Source organism: Microtus oregoni, unplaced genomic scaffold, assembly GCF_018167655.1.
Source record: "Microtus oregoni isolate MIOR12 unplaced genomic scaffold, Mior012 000001F_ref0000356, whole genome shotgun sequence".
Classification (NCBI taxonomy): Eukaryota; Metazoa; Chordata; class Mammalia; order Rodentia; family Cricetidae; genus Microtus; species Microtus oregoni.
In genome coordinates this window covers 57,272,106-57,296,662 of record NW_024543060.1, presented here as the reverse complement: position 1 = coordinate 57,296,662, position 24,557 = coordinate 57,272,106, and the positions used below count along the sequence as shown (strand labels likewise).

The window sequence follows — 24,557 nt, the reverse complement described above, 5'->3', positions numbered from 1 at the left end:
CTCAGCCCTTTTGTGGAAGTTGTTTGTTTGAGTTCAGTAATTTTATTGAACTTGAAAAAAAAAATAGTATTACTAGCTGAAGTAGGGAAGCTCCCCTGTCGATTTTTGCTTAGGACTTAGGTGCAGCTTGTGATTGTAAGAAAAACCATGGATGAAATCCATACCAATTAGAGGTCGTGTGTGTTTGGGAGCATTTAAAAATGCTGTGCAGGCCTCAGAGGAATCAGTGTGAAACCTGTGCTGACCGGTTCCGTTATTAATCTCTAAAGAGAATAGATACCAGATGTTTACACCGCCCAAAGGAACCTCTGTGTTCTTGACGGTCTGTGGTCACAGTGTCCTTAAATAGACTCAAATGTTTGCAGTGATTATAGGTGATAAGGCCACATTATTTTACATCTAAAATTATCAATGAACAGGCTTGGAAAATGCATTCATTTTGATAGGAAAGATAACTCATGCTTTATTCGTATTTATTAAAAATCGCCTAGGGAAAATAGAATTTCTTTGCCTATTTTGCATATTTCTTTGGTTGGTTCAGTAACAGACACATTCAAACATTCCTTTTCCCTTTCTTCCTCTCCCCTCCCTTTCTTTATCTCCCTCTCTTTCCCCCTCAGCCCTCCTTTTCTTCCCCTCCTCTCTTGTTTAAAAGAATGAAGTCTGTTTTCCTCCAGTTCAGAGACTGGGAACCCCAACATTGCTTCAGACCCTGGCTCAGTTCCTGTTGAGGGTCCTCCTTCACGGATTGAGATGGCACATGCATGTGAAATAGATGAACATGGTGGTTCATGATTGTCACCCAAGCACTGGGGAGGTGGAAACAGGCAAATTGCTTGGGTCTGCTGGCCAGCAAGCATGCTCCAATACTCAGTGAACCAAGGCCAGTCCCTGACTCATAAAATCAGGTGGATGGTACCTGAAGAATGATACCCAAAGTTGACCCTGGCCTGCACGTGCACGTGCGCACGTGCACACACACATTTTTCATTATGTTAAATATAATAAGATTTACCAAGTCAACAATGTCTTTGGTGTGTAGTTCATGGCATGAAGTAAATTAATGCTGCTGTGTGACCGCCGCCATCACCTCCCAGCTCCGCAGCTTTTCATCTTTACAGTGGAAATGCCAAACCATTAAAGATTGGCTCTTCCTGCTCCCCTGGATCCAGAAAACACCATGATAGTATCTTTCCCTGTAATTGTCACCAACCTAAACAGGGACCTATTTGCTGTTAATGAAATATATTCTCTTTATTATTTGACTCACTTAAAATATCTCATGGGTTAGGTATTAAGAATATATTAGTAAACAAAGCAGTCATGCTCTCTTGGTGCTTAAAGAATCGTTAATTTAAATGATTCTTATAAGTAATTACTAGCCAAGAGGTATAACTTGAAGTGAAAGTACTGGGTTCTGTGAACATGTGCATGTAGAAACTTGACCTGGAGTTCTCTGGGGTCGTTTCTTCAGCCATATTTATTTCTCCCTACTTGGTACCAAAAGCAGAACACATTACAGTGGCCCTTTAAGGCATTCCGATGATCACTCTCAGTTTGGAATATTTTATATCGCAAAGATATGTCTTATAGTCTTAGACACAAGATGTTAGGAACAACAGAAAAGAAGGTAAATACAAAAATTAAAGTTCTCTCTAAGCCTTTTGAAATATCATTTTTGTTTATTATCTTTAGGGGCATTTGGATAATGTTTATATTTTTATCATTTCCAATGGTTTCATATCTCTTATTCATTTTTATTTAGAAATTCTAGGAAAGTATTATTGTTACTTTGCCATGGATTGAAAAACAGAGAGACATGGGTGAGTGGGAGGGGCCACAGAATCTGGACACCAGACATCATGTGTCCTCTGTGTAGCCACTCCCTGCTTCTCCCGCCTTCCTTGCACCCTCTGTAAAGAGTGTGTGTGTGTGTGTCTCCTGTGTCCTCACAGAACCCAGTCTTCCCATCCTGACACTAATTATTGAACTCGGGCCTTTCAGAGCTCGATGGACTTTCCGTAGATGATGTCACTGCCGTAGGCCCGCTAACCTTAGATTCCTCCCTGGACTCTGACCTAATCCTCTTGTCTTCCTAATTCTTAAAGCATCTGCCAAACTTAAACACCTGGGTGGCTCTCCTCCTTTGTATCCTTACCCATGCGATGCTTTCATGTTCTGATGACTTCAGATCTGTATCTCTGTCTCAGTCTTTATGTCTAAGTCCACACACCTCTCTGCCTTCTAGTAGTTACATAGAGACTGCTCTTAGGAACTGCACCGGAAGTTCGTGTCTACTATGATCCCGCTGGTAATGCAGGCTGGAAGATGTTTCTCCTTCATCCTCCCAGAAGGATCTCAGTCACCAAAGTTAACGGACACTCTTTTCTTAATTGCTTCCCAGTCTCTCCACTCTTTGCAGTGCCTTCGCCAATGCCTTCCCTTAGAGCAGTGGGTCTCAACCCCTTTCAAATTTCTATCTCTAAAAATACTAACATTACAATTCATAACAGTAGTATCTTACCGTTATGAAGTAGCAACAGAAATAATTTTATGGTGTGGAGGGGTCACTACCACATGAGGAGCTGTGTTAAAGGGGCACAGCATTTGGAAGGTTGAGAACCTGTGTACTAGCCCATCATAGATTCTGTTTTGGTGTGTAATCTTCTCTGTAATGTTCATTTCACAATCCTTCTTTACTTTACAACCTGTTTCTAGAACCATCTTTTCAGAAGACAAATAGGATAAAGCCTATAAGTAGACCTCACATTCTCTCATCATCCAGCCCCTAAAATACAGAGTTTAAAGAGCAGGAAGGCTTAGTAGTTAAATGCACTTGCTGCCCTTGCGGAGACCCTGGGTTCAGCTCTTAGCACTCATGCTGGCTGGCTTAACAACTGCCTGGAACACCGGTACCAGGTGATCTGATGCCGTCGTTGGACAAACATATATACATAAATAAAAAGTAATACTTTTAAAGGTATGTATTCTAAGTATCTTTGTATTTTTCAGGTACTTAGTAAAACTGGATGAGCTATGGAAGAATGATTGACAAAACCACAGCTTCATTTTCTTCTGTGGTTACTGTTAATCCTTTGTCCTGCCTAGGTCTTTTCCTTCTTGAGACGGTTTTTGCTTGTGGAAATGACATCCTGTGGTCTTCACTTAGGGGTTCTTGTTCTTATGTTTACAATGGCAAGAAAGAATGCAACAAATTCTCAAATAATGCGAGAACCCATAAACCTGAAAAGCTGTGATAGTAATGTTTCATAGACTCAGTGAGAACAGCCTGACTGCTGATTCTGAAGGAGCTGGCAACACAATCACCTTCAGAGTCTTAATCTCAAATACCCAGCCCAGTCAGTTCTTAGCTCCAAAGCTGAATGTAGGCCAGTTTAGGCTGCTTAATGTAACACTGACTTCAGTTTGCTTTATTCATTTCATTTTCCAATGCAGAGTCCCTCACACACTCTTAGCAAATGCTCCCACCAAGCTACAAACTCAGGGCAGGCTTTAGGATTTTTTGTTGGTAAGATAAACAACAACAACAACAAAAATAAAAATAAAAATTCCTGTTGGTAGAAAAAACTTGAAGCCTTAAATCTGTTGCTTCGTAACATAAAATATTAAATGGTGGCTAAAATCTTCAATTTTCTTTTCTAAGATGTTCAGGATCTTGTACAAGGTAGACAGGATGAGATGGACATTTATTACTCTCTCTCCCAAGAAACTCTGAAAGTTGGAGCGGGAAGAGAACTGAGCAGGAAGAGCCCTGGAGTTGGGGGTGCCTGACAGCCACACAGGGATGTCTAAGTAACCTTTCTGAGGGGAAAAATGTGGTAAAATGTGTATTAATAGATGTTCCTGATTTTAGAAAGTCTGTACAACAGTTGAGGCCCAGCGGAATTACAAAGACGCTCAGAGCTCAGGACCGGCAAGAACAAGATGGTGGGGTGGGGGAGGAGGAGAGCCTAAAGAACAGGAGACCAGGTTGACATCCTCCTCACTTCCATGTCTGAAATGACAGATCATCAGTTTTCCACACGGGGAGAAAAGCTGGAATACTGTTCTCATAAGATATTATTAAGCAGGCGGTCAGTGAATTGGGGCTGCTATTGAGGTTCTGGTCCTGCAGTATGAACTGTTTCCCTTTTAGGTACTGAAGGAACTTCAGACTATACCCTTACCTGTCAGCAGCCTTTCTGACAGAGATAAGACCCACTGAAGGAACAGACCCCCATTATGCCTGAGAGCAGAGCAGCCACAGGCAGATGGGTCAGTTTATCCAGTCTCCATTCTTAGATAGAAACTGTGGCCCAGGATCACCAGAGAAGTGAGAAAAGCACCAAGACTTGAATGGATAAATCCAGAAAAAAATAGTTTAGAAAATTTAAAATGAAACAACACTCTAATTCATATTGTTGGGGGTATTTGAAAGGCATTGCATTTATAAAATTAGATGATATAAAATTATGATGAAATAGAAGGGTTTTTTTTTTCTACTTTGAATTCCTGTTAGGAGAGCAACCACTATGGGGAATTTTATTTGAAATGCTATTAGTTAATTTTTTAAAGTATTCTAATTCTAGGTAGTGAACAGCATTGAGTCTTGGTGGTTTGCGACTGCAAAGTCTCGGTTTTCAGGGGATCTGAGCACGAGCAGTGAGAGTTCATCTTGCTCAATGGATGTGCTCAAGTTGGCATGTCTGTCTCATTCTGGGATGATATCATTAAGAAAGAACAACCAAAGACCACAGCTATCAAGAAAAATGAGTCATTAGAAGAGAGCCCACAATGAGATGCCACTTGTGTAGACTTTAAGTAGGTATAGATGCTCATAGAACCTAAGGGAGCATGGCCGTGGTCCCTAGAACAGCTGTCTCCGAGCCATCAACAGGCACAGATGTGGGGAGCTGGAGTCAGAGCTGCCTGCATTTACAACATCTGCCTGTTAAAGGGGGAAATATCTGAAGCAAAAATTGTAAACTGAGCTATCTGTTAAGTCTGAGTCATTAATATCCAGGTACCTACTAGCCTGCATATTTTAATACCTAAAATATTTTAATTAGGAAATGAAGATCTTGAATTATAGAAAACTTTTGTACTACTATATTATAAAAATATGATACAACTCCCCCATGGGGGCATACCTTTAACCGTGATGAAATGAAAATAAAAAAAGAAGAGGAAATATTTTTACTTGGTCAGCCTGGGAATGAGACAGTTCAACATGGAAGAAGAAAATGTAATCCCAATTCTCCAGCTCTATAGTAAGCAAACAGATGATGTCCGCTCATTTTCCACTTTTAAAGTCTGCATAAAGAAAAGCACAGAAGGTTTAATTATATTTGGCCATCATAATGCGTAGAGGAGTAGGTGCAGCGTGAGGGCACTAAGATCCTGTCGCAGAGTGGGAAATCAAACAGCATCACCCTGGATTCCAAGTCTTCCGTACGATCACATGGCAGTTTGGAGTGCTGTGTGTGTTAGCAGGCACCGTGCTGATGGTTAGAAATTAAGGGATGAACAGAACAAATTCCTTGATGCTATTGAACTTAGAATCTGTTCCCAGAGGCAGACATCCCCAAGTGAGGTTTCTAAAGGAAAAATGAGGTAAACATAAAAGTTGGAAATGGGCCAGTTAGTGAAGATTGAGTTACTAGATCTCCATCTTTCGTAATAGAATCAATTCAAAGCATCTGCAATCTCATTGTCTAGTGGTAGAAGTCTTCTGGACTGTAGACATCATGGGAAGAATGTTCTCTGTGTGTCTGTGCTGTCCAAATAGCAGCCGTCATCTGGAATGTTTGATTGCTGAGGGCTTGACAGGGGGCTGTCTGGAAGTGACTAGTAACTACCGCATTGGAACAGCACAGGTTAAGGTGAGCAAATCAAGAGATGTTAGAATAAGGACCTTTAAAAAAGAAGTAAAGAGGAAAACTCCCAATCATGCTTGGCTGTAGGTAGGTGGGGACGGAAAGGAAAAACTCATGCTGAGCCGTCTGCCTTGTGCTTTTCTGCTCGTGCATCTATTTCTCTGGTTACTAATACTTTCGGAAGACTAGATTGCAACCAAATGGGGTCTTTGAAGGAGAGCGGAGAGTCATCCTTTTTTAAAATGAGATAAAAGTTACACTGGAAATGTCAGTTCCAGTGAATAATTTCACGAGGATTAGGGATCTAAGCCTCAAACAATTCTTGTCTGCAGGAGACCTGTTATTATTTGTCTTGGCCTAGCTAAGAAGGTAAATTGTGGTCAGGGAGGTGAATAGATTCAGGTTTTAGAAAATCCCAAACTTATAAATTTTGAAATATTTAGACTTATAGAGCTATGAGACCTGGCATACACTAATATGAGTTTTCACCAAAATTGTGCTCAGATAAAACTCATGATTACTTGATATCGCCCAAGACCAACTGGAATTTAGTGTGTTGGGACTTAGTCTATGTTCAGATAGCATCTTTGGAATTATCTTTCAAGCCAATAAATTTTTGTTCAAGTTTCTACTGTTGCCTACTGACTGATCATGTAGCCACCTTCCTGAGATCCTAACTGGGTTAGGAGCAAGGGAAGAATGCAGGGGAGGCAGGCGCTGCATACCCACCCTTCTGAAGAGCGGAAAATAAGGGTCACGTTTGTGGACACGGTGCAGATGGGATCGGCTTCCAGCTGATTTAGAACCTGTTGCTAATTTTAACAATGAATGTTTAAAAAAAAAAAAAACGTTTTGAAAGAAAAGAGGAAGAGATAGGCCCGGGAAGCTGAGAAACTTTTTCCTGGGAAGAAATTGAAGTGCAAATTCTAAACTTTGTCCACACTGCTTGGGGAGCAGCAGGCCATGCTTGGTTGTGAGTGGAAAACACTTAGAGCACCTGTATAGCTGCACTGTGGGTCAATTGAGATAATTAGTTTTTTCGTCATTACTAAGTCTGTTGTACTGTAGATAAGGACTGCCAAGGGACAACTTAGTGATAATAACTTGGATCATTTGCTTTGGGTCAGAGACATCAATGAGCATGTCCTGAATTTGCCCCTTATATACAGAAAGTTAAGATACAATCGCAGATCATGTGGCCTGATTGTTGAACGGAATCAAGGCAGCACCGTTGCACTCCAAGTGGCCTCTTCTCCTTGTAGTCGCTGTGTTTACCATCTTGAGATGAGAATTCCTCCAAGGGAGAATATATTTATTAAAAATAAGACATTCTTGATACTCGTCGGCTGCGATCTAAAAAGTAGAGTTTATGTTCTTTGAAACGGAATGATAATAGGCCCCGATCCAAGCTCATCAAATAGAAACAAAGGCAGACGGCGGTGGAGGGAGCCCCTGTTTATACAGGTTTTCATATGACTTAAAAAGTGCATGGAACACATCCAAAACAAATGATGTTTTGTTGGATGAGAAGACCAAAAGGAAAAGCCAGAGAAAGGAGGAGAGATGATGTTTCTTTAATGTCAAAACTGACATAAACACACTTCCCTCCCCCCTCCTTTTTGCTCAAGATAATTTTCTCAACAAGGCGCAGATTGCTTCAGTCCCTGCCTATCACCCTTTGAAGCACTCTCCTTGGTATTAGCAGTGGGGGCAGGGTTTCCTTTGAGGCCTTTTACAGCAGTGAAGAGTTCCTCCTTTAAATACTATCACATGATGAGGGAATTCCGCTTCCAGAGTGCTGTCATCACCGTGGGTCCCTGTCAGAAGACAATTTATTCCTGGTGATGGTCCTCCTCAGCTTGATTGTCCTTAAGGACGAACCTTCCTGACAGATTTGCTCACTAGTGCAGTTCACTTCTCTGAGAGACACAGCAAAACAACCGGGGGTTTCCCTATCCTCTTTGGAACCGCGATCCGCCACAGGAATTTTTTCTCTTGTTGCGTCCCACTGATTAAGAACTGAATGGCTTGCCGAACATCTGATTTTTAAAGTGCCTTCTTCCACAGTGCTCGAGAACACTGCAAATTGGAGGAATATTGAAATGTCTTTAGGGATTTATTTTTAGTGTCTCCTCCAATGTTAATAGCATAGCAAACGACAAACTATTCAGACATCATTAGTTTCCCAGCAACATGGGAGTTTTTTGGAGCACATCCATACTGTTTTGCCCTCCCTGCCATTCTCTGCTTTTGAATATGGCCTTTTGGAAAATTTTTGTGAACATTTAACTCAGGTTGACAAAATGTGTTTCTTTATGGTCGGCCAGATTACTCAAATTGAGTTTGCTCTGTCTTTGTGGTGGCTGAAATAAATGAATAAAATTTATATAGCCTCCACACTAGATCCGCTCACATCGTGGCTTTTGGGTGTTTCCCTGTGAATAGTCTCAACATTCGAAAACAATGTTATTCATTCATTATCAGCTTCCAGAGGAAACAGGCCATGGTCAACCTGGGACATTAAACCAACTCCATAAAGCATGCAGCCGCCTTCCAGGAAGTACTCAAGTGAAAGACCGCTCAACTTTTGATAGAGGAATAGTGGGGTGTGAGAAGGGGTCCCTAGGCTGATGTCAAGTTATCAGATTCTAGCTTTGGTTCCGCTATTCTCCGCTTCTGCATCCACTGCTCTCTACTGAAAAGTTCTGCAAAATGAGTGGCTCAATGTTGTGTGTATTTCCACTGCTCCATGGACATAATGAACAACTCCCTAGCTGTGCACAGAGCTTAATCCTAATTGCAGTGACCGAGCTAAACTGGATACCTCCGTGTGTTAGAAAGGAGGATGTGTGTGTGTGTCTCTCTCTCTGTCTCTCTCTCCTCTGTCTCTCTGTTTTCTCTCTCTGTTCTCTCTTTCCTCTCTCTCTTCTCTCCTCTCTCTCTGTTCTCTCTCTTCTCTCTCTCTCCCTGCTTTCTCTCTCCTCTCTCTCTCTGTTCTCCCTCTCCTCTCTCTCTCTCCCTGTTTTCTCTCTCCTCTCTCTCTGTTCTCTCTCCTCTCTCTCCTCTCTCTCTCCCTCCTCTCTCTCTGTTCTTCCCCCCCCCCCCCAGGCCTCTGTGATGTACTTTGCTCATTCATCCCCTTGTTTCATGCTTCCTGGTAACTAAGGGTGCTAAGGGACCATGCTGCCCTCCGAGCTGTCGAGCTGTGTCAGCTGTGAGCCGTGAGTTTAGACTGCCTTCAAGTACTTACCACCTGGTCAGGAAGAAGGCATGGAGCCATGCTGGAGAATCTCAGGGCATATAAACAAAAAGATGAGGCTGTATAGAAAGCAGAGTAGCACAGAGGGGAGACACATTTGTGTCTCAGTTCCTAGCGAAGTTGAAACCAGAGTCTGGTCTTTTATCTTCTGCTGCCGCGTCAGGCCCAAAGATTCTACCCCCCCCCCCCAATACTGGCATCAGGTGCCTTCAACTGCTTTCAAATGTGTTGTGCGGTGGAAGGTTTAAAGAGGACAATACACCACATTTTCTTTCTTTTCCTAGATAAATGACTTCATTCATTTATTCTGTAAGTGTCACCATGAAATTTACCCTCACTAGCAGCTGGCACTTCTGTGATTTAACAAAGAACACCTAAATGCAGAAAGCAGCCATTGTACAGCAAATGGCGCAGCCTTGCATGCGTTGGAGGTGGGTTTAGGGTTGAGAGGGTAGTGAGTCGTGGGTTACTTACAGCAGTGGAGTCTCAGAAGAGTGGAGCTGTGTTCAGGGTGAGGCTTCCCTGCTGCGTAGGAGTCCTGAGCTCTCTGAAGGAACCGGGAGTGCTTCAGGTCCTGCTGGGAAGTTTAGCTGTGACCTAAAGCAGCCTGCGCTCTGTGGGGTGTGGGAGTGAGGAGTTTGGGCAAGTTTCTGAGGAGAACTTGGCAAGGAGCTAATTGTTTGAAAGTGCAAATCCTGTTGTTGGAGTGCACACCATTTTCTTTCAGTGTGTGTAATAAAGTGAGCACAGTTCTTAAGTGGCTCTTCCTTTCTGTGGGAAAAAATGAGAGGAAACAATAGTTATGCCAGCAGCTCCCAGCCTGGTACCTCTTTCCTCAGCAGCCTTCAGGAGCTTGGGCATCTTTGGAACAAACATTACAAAACCAAAACCAAACAAACCCAAAGTGTATCCAAAGTGTGCTCTACTCACCAAGAGTTTCTTGCACTGATAAACTGTGTGGGAACCGGAGAGGATGCTATCGTAGAAATAACGCTCCGTCTAGATGCCTGGGCAGCTGCTCGCGCAGCTTTTCCTGGGAGGTGAGCAAGGCATTCACCCACAGAAACATGCTCTGTGCCAGATACACTAGACCAGGAAGGAAATTAGATGGAGGTAGTTAATAGGATAACCATCTTTTTTATTTTTAACCATATAAAGCTGAGAATTGAAAAGACATGATTTTCTAAAGAAGTGTGAAATAGTTGGAAAAATTACCCAAATCAATTGGTTGTTTTGGAAAATGCCACAAAGGAAGATTAATAGTGCTTCTCAGTCATGCCTCATGACCCTGAAGACAAGAAGACGTGATGACAGAGCTTTCCGAAGTCTTGGAATATTCTCAGAGACTATCCGTTGATCCAAGGCTGTCTCAGGAAGCACACACTAGCCCGGCTCTGCTGTTGCCTCAGCATGAGAAAAGGGTCGAACTTCTATGCAATTGTTCTCTTGTGGCTTTGACCCTTTCTTCCAGGCTGAAGATGCCCAGCATTAGTCGTGACTGAGGCTTTGCCTCCTTTGCTTCATTGACCTTGAGACTCTAACGCAAGGTTTTGTCTCCTCCCGTTTGGCCCACACCAGGTTGGCCTTCCTTTCATGACGTGATCAACTCTGAGGCCATCGAGTTCACAGACGATTTTTCCTATGGGATGCACAGAGTGGAGACAAGCTGCTCTCAGGTGAGTTGACCCCACCTGTGTCCCCAGTAGGGTGCTCGCTCTGTCCTGCAAACACAGGCCAAGGGACTGTTCAAAAGAGGGATGGACAAACATATTGGATCCTTTTTAAAGTCTGAATGATTCCTCCATCTTTAGATGTTTAGCAAGACTAACACAGTGTCGGTCATTGGCTTCAACGATATTAACCAGTCATTGATTGGTAGGGGGAGGCTTTTTCATTTGATCTACTGTAGTAGTGAATGGGGCATTTTGGGGACATATGGTGATTTCATTATATAGCCTTGCGTATGATGTAATGATAGCTTGGCTTCTGCAGTTCTATTACCCAATCTTTATTCTTGATATCTTTAATGGCTCTGATCCAAACACAGTCTGTGAAGATCTCAGACATGGCTTTTCCTGGGGAGAGGTTGGAGAGAAGTCACCGGAAGTGGAAGTTGAGTGGTAGGCTAGCTCAAGGTTAGTTAAAGGGGAGTCCAAGCTAAGGCAGCTCTTGGTGTGTTTCTGCTAGTGTCTGTATTTGTCCGTATTTCTAAGGATGCTCTATTTAGTTCTGCCCATTCTTCTGTACCCAAATCGATGCTGCTTCTAAGGAAGAAAGTGAAAATGTTTTGAGGGGGCAGTGAAAACAGTTAATGCACTGAGAGACTGTAACTTACTGGTATTTTGTGGCTACCCAAGAGACATGGCTGACATGCCCATGCAGAGAAGGAGCCATGGCATGTTCTACAGAAAAAGTATCCAGTTTGTGTCTGCCCCAACGAGCGAAAGAAGGGTTCTGAGGATTGGGGTACTAACATTTACTGGTACCCAAGAGTGTTTTGTTGGAAGATGCTTTTGTACAGATTGAATGAAGAGAGGTACCGTTTGGGTGGCTGCAGGGCACAGTGAGCACCGTGTGGGCTTCCCTTGGGACTATTCTGCCTGTCCTTTATCCAATTTCTCACCTTCAGCCGTTCCAAGATTCTTAGAGAGTGGGTGGTGTTTTTACTGTCAAGAGGGAAGGGTATTTGTTCAAACTTGACCATCTGATGAATTTCTAGTTTTTGTTTTATTACTAAATTTGTTCTTTGACAGTTTCAATACATGCAGAATTTGTTTTTAGTTAAAAGGTAAGGTTTTCAAGTATACTATCTTCCACGTGAAGACCCTTCTCCCTTGAAAGGCGTACCATCATTCCTTTAACTCGCGTTTTTGGCTTGCCCAGCTCCGAGAAATGGGTCTGAGCACGATAGCTGGGACTCTCTCATGCTGGGTTTAAGTGCGCTGATCATTGCCTCCACAATATCACTTTCTAATGTTCCCCTGGTTAATGCTCACAATAGCCTTATTCTCCTCATTTTACAGTTGGGGAAAATAAGGCCCAGAGAAGGTGGTTGCTTGGGTAAAGTTGTGTAGCCCTAATGACAGAGCTGAGATTTGCATGGAGATAATCTGACTCCAGAACACCCTATTGAAGAAGGGTGTGTGGCAGGGAGAAGAGACACCACAAAGGGTCAAGTTGGAGAGATTCCCCAGCATTTGCTTTACTGTGATTCACTTTTTCATTAGATTGAATTATGGTTGAAAATGTAATAACTGTCTGTCGGAGGAAGCTGCTTGTTGGTTTCCGGCTGCCCAGCTAGCTTAGACCGAAAATAATCACACACAAACTGTGTTAATTAAATCACTGCTTGTCCCATTAGCTCTAACTTCTTATTTACTAACTCTTACATCTTAATTTAACCCATTTCTGTTCATCTGTGTATCGCCACGTGGCTTACCGGCTAAAGTTTTGGCATGTCTGTCTCTGGTGGCTCCGTGGCTTTTCTCTCTCTCTCTCTCTCTCTCTCTCTCTCTCTCTCTCTCTCTGCCTTCTTTCTCCCAGCATTCAGTCCACTTTTTCCTGCCTACCTAAGTTCTGCCCTATCAACAGGCCAAGGCAGTTTCTTTATTCATTAGCCAATAAAATCAACACAGAGACAGAAGGCCCTCCCACACCAACTGTCCAGGAATCACCTGAGATTATCTATTCAAGAATCTAAAATTTTAGACAAAAGGTAATGTTCTAGGAAGGATGATATTCTAATTTGAGGTGTAGGTACATGGTAACTAGTAAACATCTCTCATATATGTGTGTATGCATGCATGCATCCCTCCCTGTACATACACCACAGCCTGTGTGTGGGGTCAGAAGTCATTTCTCTCCTTTCAAAGTGTGGGTTCCAGAGACTGCACCCAGATTCTCCTGTGGGCCATTTTACCAGCCCCAGGCATCGCCCCTCTTTGTGAAAACTGTGTTAAAGTCGTTCATAACACATCTTTAATTCTAAGTTCTCTAGACAAGGAAACAGAGTCAGTCAATATTAACTCAAATCCCTAATTTCTGATGTTTGTGTCTAATTCCTGTAATTCAGGGTTGAGCTGGACTTCCTTCTAGTCCTGTACCAGGAGAGATAGTATTGGCAATCACTAAGGAAAGGCCTTTATGAAGGTGTCCTGAGATGATCACAGAGACTATGTCAAAATGAGGTCATTCTCACAAAAGTTGTCCAGCGCTTGGCCCTGTAGCAAAGACCACAGTCTCTCCCTGTTGTCATAGGGAGCCAGCACACTTCATGTCCACCTCCTCCACATCTGTCACCAGACTGTCTGACTCTGCTTTCCAAAGGCTTTGTCCTTGAGCAGACAGAGACACTGCTTCTCTCCTGGGTTCAGAGGCCCGAGGAGGACTTCTCTGGCCCAGTCTTCCCAACCCCCTGCTGGCCATCTGCACTCTGCCAGGGGCTTCAAGACGGTCAAAGAGGTAATCTTTCAAGGTTAGTCCTGCCAAGTCAGGGTCTCCTGGCAATATCAGAAAAGAATTCAGGTCAGAATTTTACCTCCAGAGTGAGTGGTAACCTAATGAATGACTCCACTAGGTAATAATCTTGAAGGGAACCATCAAGTCCAAGTTTACTGAAGTTACAGTCTCTTTGTCACTGCTGCCGTCACTGTTGGAGCTATCAGAGAGTCCTTTAAATTTGCTTTAGATCAATTATTAACTCATCTCATTAACCAAATCAACGGAAAGGTGACTATGCACAAATATGAAGAAACTTTCAAAAGTTAAGCAATGCTCTAGCAAAGCTCCAAGCTTATTAATCTCCAGCAGACGACAGCTCCTATGTCGCTGCTGCTGAAGACGCCCGTGTGTCACGGTGGGGCTTAGCCCATCTCTCTTCCCTGAGCTTCCAGTAAAATCGTAATACTAACCTGGTGACTGCACAGTGTTTCCTTGACAAAAGGTTAATATTGCAAGCACAGAGAAGCGGGGTCCCTACTTACACACAGGTGTCCCAAGGCATGGTGGGAGGAAACTACTAAATGGCAAAGTAAATTGCTTTTCTCTTGGAAACTCTTTCCTCTTCCCCTCATGCCCACGTGTAAAGCCTGGCTTTGAAAGTGCTTCATGCTGCAGATCAAACGCTTCAGAGAAACTGACAGTAACAAAGAGCCGGCGTCCTAGAGCGGGCCGGCAGGGAGAAAGGCCTCCGGGACAGTGGGAAGCCCATCTGTGCCTCCATGGGGACGCAGTCTGTGTGTTTCTCAGGCCATGGGTGATCCCTGCAGTCGGGTTCTCGGTGGCTTCTCTAGGTTACCCTGGTCCTGTGCTCTCTGCAGGCCCCGTCCCTGAGCACTCGGGACTGGAAGGCTGAGGAGGAAGGACTCCCATGGCACTTGATTTTCCCCTTTGAACTGTTTTCATGAGCATCTTTGGAGTAAGGACCAGGGTGCTCAGGTGCAGTGTTTCCCTTAAGATAAAGAGCTGCATAGGCACCAAGAGAACTCTGAAGCACACACTAGAGATTCCATCCCGGACGAAATCACTAACAGCAGGGTTCAGAGATTTCTTCATCAGTTTGCTTCAGTTACTACCAGGTGTGCTGAGTGAGCCCAGCACACCACCAATTGACTAAGGGGGGGGGGGGGGACAGAGCTCACAGGCATCTAAGGAAACAGCGCGTCACTGACAACGCCCATCCATCATCCGGGCCTCTAGCCGGGCTCGAAGCTGGAGCGAATGGGCTCCACGTGCACTCACTCCCTTGTCTGGTGTACTCTTGAGTCCAGACCCGTATACCTGAGAGGAAGCCTGCTTGGGAGGTTAGTCTTTCCCGAGAAACAGTGAGCATTGGATGGTAGGCACCGATGCGGTGGCAGAGGTAGACATGGACACCCGTGCTACAGTTTGTGACCTCGCGAACAGGCTTCCCTGCAGCGGGTCTCACCTTCCTAACACCGCCACACTTGGATACAGCTCCTCATGTGGTGCTGACCCCAAACAAAATTATTTTTGTTGCTACTTCATAACTAATTTTGCTACTGTTAGGAATCAGAACATAAATATCTGCTATAAGGGATATCTGGTCTGCGACCCCAAAAGGGTTGTGACCCTCAGGGTGAGAACCACCACTCTGGAGCGTCTTGTGGTAGACACCATGACATCACCTCTGGCGTTTGCTAGCAGACAGCTGTTGTTCTCTCCTAACGGTGGTTTTTCTCTTTTTCCTTTACTTGTATCAGGAATACATTTTGAAGTGAACTTCCCTTTCTGTCTAATCCAGACTTGTTCCTAATTAGCAAATACAAGGACATATTGAAAATCAACTTAGTCCAACAGATTGAATTACTGTCATTCCCCCCAACCCCCCAAAAAAGATGTAGGAAGTGAAGAGCACATAACTTCTAACCGGCTTCCTGTCTGTCCTTATCACACTTTTTTGAAAGGGAGGAATGCTCACAAGATAGTGAATGATTGGGAGCAGCATCATTTATTTTGACCAGCAAGCTGTGTTCTCTCAACAACTCAATGACATGATGTGCACGCACGCACATATGCACGTACACACACCCCACCTCTGTCTTTTATATGCATGCTTCCCCTCTCCGATGCTGAGTGATCAAAGTAGCTGATCTGCACATGAAATCAGTAACTGTGCATAGTCACTGAGAATACTAGTTCCTGTTGGCCTGCTCCTTGAATGCTGTGCCAGACAGAAATAGGTGTTTTTCTATGTCCACAGGGCAAGCATATGGCGTTTTTCTGGTGTATCTTAGCTGCTGATCCCTGAATATTTGGTCACAGTTGTTCATAGAAAGGAAAAGCAATCTGAGCTGTCATCTTTGATATTGCCTAAACCTGCATAGACTGTGATAAAAAATAATGCAAGATTTGTTTTTCAGGCCTGTTTCATATTTTCCAGACAATTGATCAAATCAGTTTGGGGTTCATTTTTAGTTCTTTAATAAACTGACACAATATGTTTTTAGCAATATAAGGCTGCACCTTTAGCACAGAGGTGCCATGAAGCCAAAGCTGCTATGGGTGCTGGCTGTTCAATAGTAACCAGAGGACCCTTTTGTATTGAGCTTAGCACCTTCAGAGGGCACACTGAGAGTCCAGGTGTTTCTGTTGTGAGAGCATCCCCCATCATTTCTGTCTCATTGTCCCCACTGCAGCTCGACCCCAGCTCCGTGTGAATTCATATACCCTTCTTAATTTGTAAGTGTTTTATAAGCATCTCATTGAGCAGAATAGAATAAGTCATCTATCTATAAGCCCTTCCCATCGAACATTTACCTAAATTGTCAATCTTTCCTCCCTTGCCCACTTCCTTCACTTATGTTTCCAAAGCCACAAGGAGGCTTCCCGATACCTTGATATTTTCTCTTTCCTCTGTCTTCTCTTCTTAGCTGATTTCTACTGGCCACACTTTATGGGTCACTGGTTTTCTTGTTTATTGTCGGTATTTCCTACTGGCAGATAAGTGCTCAGGGGCTAGGGATTGTTGCCTGAATCTCCAGAATGCAGGACTGTGCCTGGCATGTAACAGGAACTCCATAGTTACCAGTTAAACACGTCAATGGAAATCATTGACTAGCCATTGGTTTCTTTGCTGCATGATGAGTTCTGTGTTTCCAAAGCCTGGTGAAGGTGGTACACTGATGCCTCCATCTATCTCCCCATCCCTGTTGAGAAGTGGGAGATGTGTGCATATGGTACATATCACCATCTAGAGCTCTACTCAGCTTCAAAACAGTTAGAGAAAGCGTTTATTTAGTAGCTAGCCTTTGTGGAGAAACTGGTCCAATGGCTGCATCCAACACTGCATCCAACATTGCATCTAACCACAGCATCCAGTCACAACATCCAACCACTGTATCCAACCATTGCATCCAACCACAGCATCCATCCACTGTATCCAACCACTGAATCCAACCACAGCATCCAACCACTGTATCCAACCACTATATCCAACCACTGCATCCATCCACTGTATCCAACCACTGCATCCATCCACTGTATCCAACCACAGCATCCATCCACTGTATCCAACCACTATATCCAACCACTGCATCCAACCACTGCATCCATCCACTGTATCCAACCACTATATCCAACCACTGCATCCATCCACTGTATCCAACCACTATATCCAACCACTGCATCCAACCACTGCATCCGTCCACTGTATCCAACCACAGCATCCAACCACTGAATCCAACCACAGCATCCAACCACTGCATCCATCCACTGTATCCAACCACAGCATCCAACCACAGCATCCAACCACTGTATCCAACCACTGTATCCAACCACTGTATCCAACCACAGCATCCAACCACTGTATCCAACCATTGCATCCAACCACAGCATCCATCCACTGTATCCAACCACTATATCCAACCACTGCATCCAACCACTGCCTCTAACCACAGCATCCAACCACTGCATCCAACCACAGCATCCAACCACTGCATCCATCCACTGTATCCAACCACAGCATCCAACCACTGCATCCATCCACTGTATCCAACCACAGCATCCAACCACTGTATCCAACCATTGCATCCAACCACAGCATCCATCCACTGTATCCAACCACTATATCCAACCACTGCATCCAACCACTGAATCCATCCACTGAATCCAACCACAGCATCCAACCACTGTATCCAACCACAGCATCCAACCACTGCATCCAGTCACAACATCCAACCACTATATCCAACCACTGTAGCCAACCACAGCATCCAACCACTGTATCCAACCATTGCATCCAACCACTGCATCCAACCACTGCATCCAACCACAGCATCCAACTACAGCATCCATCCACTGTATCCAACCACAGCATCCAACCACTGTATCCAACCATTGCATCCAACCACAGCATCCATCCACTGTATCCAACCACTGCATCCATCCACTGTATCCAACCACTGCATCCATCCACTGTATCCAACCACAGCATCCAACCACTGTATCCAACCACTGCCTCTAACCACAGCATCCATCCACTGTATCCAACCATTGCATCCAACCACTGCATCCATCCACTGTATCCAACCACTGCATCCATCCACTGTATCCAACCACTGTATCCAACCATTGCATCCAACCACTGCATCCAACCACTATATCCAACCACTGCCTCTAACCACAGCATCCAACCACTGCATCCAACCACTGCATCCAACCACTGCATCCAACCACTGTATCCAACCACTGCATCCAACCACAGCATCCAACTACAGCATCCAACCACTATATCCAACCACTGTAGCCAACCACTGTATCCAACCACTGCATCCAGTCACAGCATCCAACACTGATCTAACCACTGAATCCTACCACAGCTTCCAATCACCGCATCTAGTCTTTTAAACTCAACATACAACAGTCCTTCCGCCTTTCTCCTTCCTTGGTGTTTTGATGAATATCCTTTTCCTTCTCTGTATCTTTAGTTCATTTGGTGGTGGATGGGAAGCCATTGCATCAATCCACCTATTAGAAGCTAGGAAAAAGCAATTGTGTGGGCTGGGAACTTTCCACTTGCTACATTTGAAGCTTTGGTGACCATGATATAAATCTCCTGAGTCTTGCCACTGCTTCATTGGGTTTCAAGAACATCCAGTGCTGATGTTAAGTTTTACTGCCCGTGAAAACCACCATCACCTCTGTCATGGCCAGTTGAACAGTATCTTTTACAGTAGACATCTGCATATCTGAAACCCACCTATCCAAAGCCAAAAATCATGCCGGGGGAAGAGATTTCATTCTTGTTTCTTACAAGGGGAGATCAAGGGTCAATTCAATTCAAAAAAATTATTGCAGTTGTTTTCCAGCTGGCTGAGAGAGTTCACCGGTCATAACATACAGTGGCTCCTAATGATTTCTGATACACACAATTCCAGTGTTTTTATTCTCGACATGTGGTACAAAGCTTGTCTGAAAGCGTCTCAGCAGCTATTGACAGTCAGAATAGAAATGGTCCAGGATGCTTTCCATCATTTCTGCACAGACCAGCCATCCACTCGGACTGCGTAGCGTGCATTCCCCTAGAGCCTGCTCTGTGCATGTGTCTGCCTTCAACATCCCTTTTCTCTTACAGTGTGGTGCTCATCTTGGACACATTTTTGATGATGGACCTCGTCCGACCGGCAAAAGATACTGCATCAATTCGGCCTCCTTGTCTTTCACTCCCACAGACAGCAGTGAGGCAGAAGGAGGCAGCGGCAGAGCTAGCAGCAGCCCAGCATCGGCAGACAGAGCAGAGCTGTAGAATCCAGGAGCCTGGTGGGAACAAAGGGTCTTAGTGCACAGCTGATTGAAAAACCAAAAATGGTTCATCTTAACAGAGTTATTTTTTCAGAAGCTATAAGGGCAATTTATGTTATTGAAATTGTTCTCTCTCTCTCTCTCTCTCTCTCTCTCTCTCTCTCTCTCTCTCTCTCCAGAAGTTCTGTCTACCCATGTATTCTGCTGTTGACTAGATCATGATCTGTGTGGAGATCTTGCAAATGGCGATAGCTTTGTGGAGCTTTTCCACAAGCTTCTGAGCAGCCTTGGCATTTTTTTTCTTTCAGCATATAACTTCCTTTAGTTTTGATGTGGGTTCACCCCTTCTTACTAAGCGGTGGAGGCTGTTTGGTCTTCTAAGGAGAAACCAGAGTTTTCCTGGTGCTCAGGGGCAGGGAGTAGAGCTGGGAAGGGCAGGGCATCCAGACATGTAGCCTTATGATAAAGATGGAGGGATGTCTTAGATTCCTAAACTCTTTGGAAACTCTGAGCTAAGGTGTTTTTCTCACTAAAAGGGTGTGAAGGTCCAAAGTCGTTCCTTATGTTAGATTGTTGCCAGATCCAAGAGGGTTCTGAGGGTTGCCGCAGAGATGTAAACGTTACCTCGTGGGCAGGTCTTTATTTTATATGATTTTCCTTTGAAAATAGAGGAATGTAAGACAACTGTAAAGTGCTGCACCCCGTTTTTGCCCAAAGCTCACAAAGGATGCTTGCCCGTTGCCTTTGTATAAACGTTTCTATCCACCCCTCATGAGACCTACATCTGGGTGAGCATTTTAGAAGATTCCCCAGTGCAAAATAAAATATTAGGGACAACGTACTTCATGGAGGTGGTAGAAAAGAGAAAGATCGTAGAAGACCAAGTGTTCTTAAAGTCTTGAGGACTAAATAATCCCATGCTGTGCAAAACAGTCAATAGGATCTAACAGGTACCGCACCTAAACCAAACTTCCACATAGCATCAGGAGGCCTGTGGGAAGATGTTGGGCATTGAGACAGAATAGTCAGGCCCAAGTTCCACACTTCACTGTGTGTACAAAGGACAAGCCATTTAGCCTCATTGTGCCTATAGCTTCATGTACACAATAGGACTCATATTTATAAAATATATCAATACTCTCAGGGCAAAATTACTACATTGCTATACAATTAAGATCAGTATTGTAAAGTCACACTGATCTGATTTAATTGTGTCAATGGCCATAGAGCAGGCATTCGCAATGGGAAGGAGCAGAGGTGGACTCGGTTGGTTGCCGTGGAAACAGATGGACCAAAACCCACACTTTTTCTTACAGCAATATGGCAGGTTTTGCTTAGAGAGGCTCTGCATGGTTGCCTGAGGTTTTCACAGGGACAAACAAAGGTGATATCTCACAAATATGCATCGTGACTTTGAATGCTGATACTGAAATTCGCCTCTAATAGATACTCATGTTTCTAAATTTTTATGAAGACCAGCATCTTTCCTCATAAGCACTGAAGACAATGAGAAGGGACATATGACAGTCCTAGACACAGTAAATATGAAAAACTCGGTCAAGGAAACATGGCATCACCATGTCCAGAAGCTTCTGGGCTTCTCTGGGTACCCCCTGGAGGTCCTGGCATCCTGGTGAGTCTTCATTGTCAGACAGTTCTAGAGAAGTTTATACTCTTAACATGGACACACAGAAAAGTTACCTGAACATCACCCCAAGCCCAGGGCTTCCCCAGACTTGATGGGCTTCACTCTTCTCTAGAAACAAGAGGGGGAATGAAGACAAAGCATCCAGACTACAGTAAGAGTCTTTCCAAAACCACAAAGGATTCCATGTAGGGTGGCTAAGGACAGTCACGGGTCTCACATGGCATTGACACAGCTTAACATTCATCCTCCAGATACACGCACAGCCCTTTCTGTCCACTCCCATCTGTGTGGTGGCCTCCCCAGGGTTCCTTGGATATGAACCACACTGTTGGAGTAGACAAAGAGGATAAATGAGGAGTTCTTTCCTCCCCAGAGACTCTGGGTTGTTACTCTTCCTTCATTTTTATAGTACTATAGCATTACACACACACACACACACACACACACACCGTAATAATAAGAACTTTGCTTTCTAACTTTTATTGTTTTGTTTTTTAAAAAAGCCAGCTTTTTCCAGCACCAACTTTTAAAAATATATAATATCCATTGAAAGAAAAAAGAAAGAAAGGAAGATGTGTGCATACGGTTTAATCTCAGACTGCTTTTTGAACTTAAGTGGTGTCAAATTTCAGTGTATTTCTGTCTTATGCTAAAGAAATATATTGCTAGAGTATCGGTGGGCAATAATGTCAGCCGTCGAGCGCCAGATTTCCTTTTGGGGGAAGTGTGCAGGGAACTGTGGCAATGTGGTGAGGTGTGCGTGTCATCTGTGGGAGGGCTCACTTAACCCGGGATGCACAGGCCTCCCTGTCTGCATCCCCAGCTCCAATGATACCATTGAGCAACCAGAAATTTGCTGGTAGGCAGGGAGTGTGTCCATATGAGGATGCCGAGGAGATCAGAAAGAGGCAGCAGTATCAATTGTATGCTGTGCACTTAAACTTTTCACTTCTATGTACTTAAAAATCTCAATACAAATGTCATAATGATTGGAACAAAGCCTCCCCATGTTGTCTAAAATGTCTTGCTTTTGATATGAAGAGTGACGAGAATTAGCACTATTTGTTTTGACTCTTGACTTAGAAGGCTTTTTAACAACTTTTTTCCCAATAGTTTGAAACTTTTGAAAAGTGACATGAAACCTCCTTTTCCTATATTTGTTGTATACAGAAATTAGATAATAAAGTTTCTTTATTAAAAAAAATGCCTCTCTTCTTAATTCCTGAAGACTTCTTTTTGTTTGTTTATTTTGTGTATGATGTGCTGCCAGCACATAAGCCTGCAGGCCAGAAGAGGGCGCCAGATCTCATTACAGATGGCTGTGAGCCACCACGTGGTTGCTGGGAATTGAACTCAGGTCCTCTAGAAGAGCAGTCAGTGCTCTTAACCTCTGAGCCATCTCTCCAGCCCCCATTCCTGAAGACTTCTACTTTCTAGCATGACGGCCCACTTTGCAGTGACTACAGTAGACTCCCCTCCTAGCAGTGACTATAGTAGACCCCCCTACTACCAGGCCCTGCCCTTTATGCCCTAGGTGCTTCTCCTTTACTATGGACTTTGGAACTTGGGAACCCCTTGTACCCCAGACCACAAGAATCCTCAGGTCCAAGGGAAAAGAGGACATTTATATATTTGCCCAACCTTCCCCTCTTCACAACAGAACCTTTAGCAGCTCGTGTGTGTGTGTACGCTGTGGTAAGTGCAGCTGTGAGAATGCTGGGCTGGGGCCAGGCTACCTAGACTCTGATAAAATTCTTCACTTACACAGATGTCAAGGGTTGATTCTTACAATAAGAAGTACGGAGGTCCCCACTGCTCATGGATTAATGTTTACCTTTAAAAGTCATCTCTACAAATGGGGCAATAGTGGCTCTTTCTGTAATTCCAGAATTTAGGGCACTGAGGCAGGAGAATCACTGAGTCTGAGGTCAGTCTGTACTACTAATGAGTTCCAATATAGCCTGGGCTGCATGTGAGCTCCTGTCTCTGAAAACCAAAATAAAATAAGAACTCATCTACAGATAGATTCTGATATAATATTATATGTTGTTGAAATATTGGGAGTTTTTTACTGTTTTATTGACATCTTTATTTGGAGAGGAAGAGCAGGAATATTGAAGACTTGTTTTTCTTTCTTTTCTTTGAAGCTGAGGACTGAACCCAGGACCTTGCGCTTGCTAGGTGAGTGCTCTACCATTGAACTAAATCCCCAACCCCTGAAGACTTGTTTTTTAATCAGCCCTCCAAGTCCTATCCTGAGATCCCAAACACTGACCAGCAGTTAGTTCATTCAGGGAACCCCCTACAGCATGTTCCTCTTTGCACGGCATCCGTCAGCATCTGCCTGACCCGGGAACTCTCTAGAAACAGACTCCTGCCTCAGGTACACTCACGCCATCAGAACTGCTGAGCTGGGCTTTGGCCAGTGTGCTTTAGTAACCCCTCCATGTGATTCTGGTGTTTGCTCTGGGACACCATTGCCCAGTACCTCTACTGAGTAGATGTCCGTGAGCGTTCCTTTTAAAGAGCTTCTATATCTACTCTTGGAAAACCACTAGCTCTCCTCCTGTCGCAAGTGCTAAGGTGTGGCCAAGCCTTCGTGCCTTTCAACTGCTCTCGTCCCTCGTCACTCCTCACCTGTCCTCACCAGCTTGCCGTGGTTCTTGCTTGCCTGCTTGCATCCCTGGGCTGAACCTGGATGCTCAGTGGAGCACAGCAGGGCCTTTCTAGAACCACAGGATATTACATTGTATTACGGTGAGGTTCAGTCCAGTAGTTCATGACTTAGATGACAAATCTCAGTGCACATGATCGTTCCACTGCGTTTTTCCTGTACCTGCATGAAGATGGATGCTTAAAAGAAATCCCACATTAGCTCAGAATTGAGAAGAATAGAGGGTTATTTGTTTAGGGATAGACTCACAAGTCACAATCCTCTGCTTGAACGGAGAACAGCACCCGAATCCCAAAGCCGGAAAAGAAGCCAGATGGGTGCTTTACATGGGCATAAATAGTACAAGAGGCCATGCCCAAGTGGGTGGGTAACCCGAAGGCTACTGGTGGTAGGAATTCCTACAGCACCTCCCCCTTTGTTTAAATAAGAGAGTTCTAAGCCCAATACAAAAATTTTTTTTAAATATTTTTTTTATTTATTATGTATACAGTGTTCTGTCTGTGTGTATGCCTGCAGGCCAGAAGAGGGCACCAGACCCCATTAAGGATGGTTGTGAGCCACCATGTGGTTGCTGGGAACTGAACTCAGGACCTTTGGAAGAGCAGGCAATGCTCTTAACCACTGAGCCATCTCTCCAGCCCAATACAAAATTATATACAATAAGAACAAATATATCAAGCCAGGGCCTCCTTCTACACCTGCAGCATTGAGAGTCCTACCAAGGTACTATGTACTGTCTCTACTGTATATATAGAGGAAGCACACACACACACACACACACACACACACACACACGTGTCTTAGTTACTGGTCTATTGCTGTGAAGAGACACCAGGTCCA

The 24,557-nt window shown here is 44.1% G+C and overlaps 1 protein-coding gene across 2 annotated transcripts in view; it reads left to right on the top strand.

Annotated features, from left to right (window-relative positions):
* The window catches only part of Msrb3 (methionine sulfoxide reductase B3), a 118,777-nt gene extending 96,530 nt beyond the window's left edge, over window positions 1-22,247 (top strand). For both annotated transcript variants that reach the window (XM_041673472.1, XM_041673465.1), the window contains 2 exons: window positions 10,714-10,811; window positions 19,229-22,247. In XM_041673472.1, coding sequence (XP_041529406.1) covers window positions 10,714-10,811; window positions 19,229-19,399 — 269 coding nt within the window. In that variant the 3' untranslated portion in view covers window positions 19,400-22,247. The remainder of the gene's footprint in view (window positions 1-10,713; window positions 10,812-19,228) is intronic.
* Window positions 22,248-24,557: the final 2,310 nt, after the last annotated feature.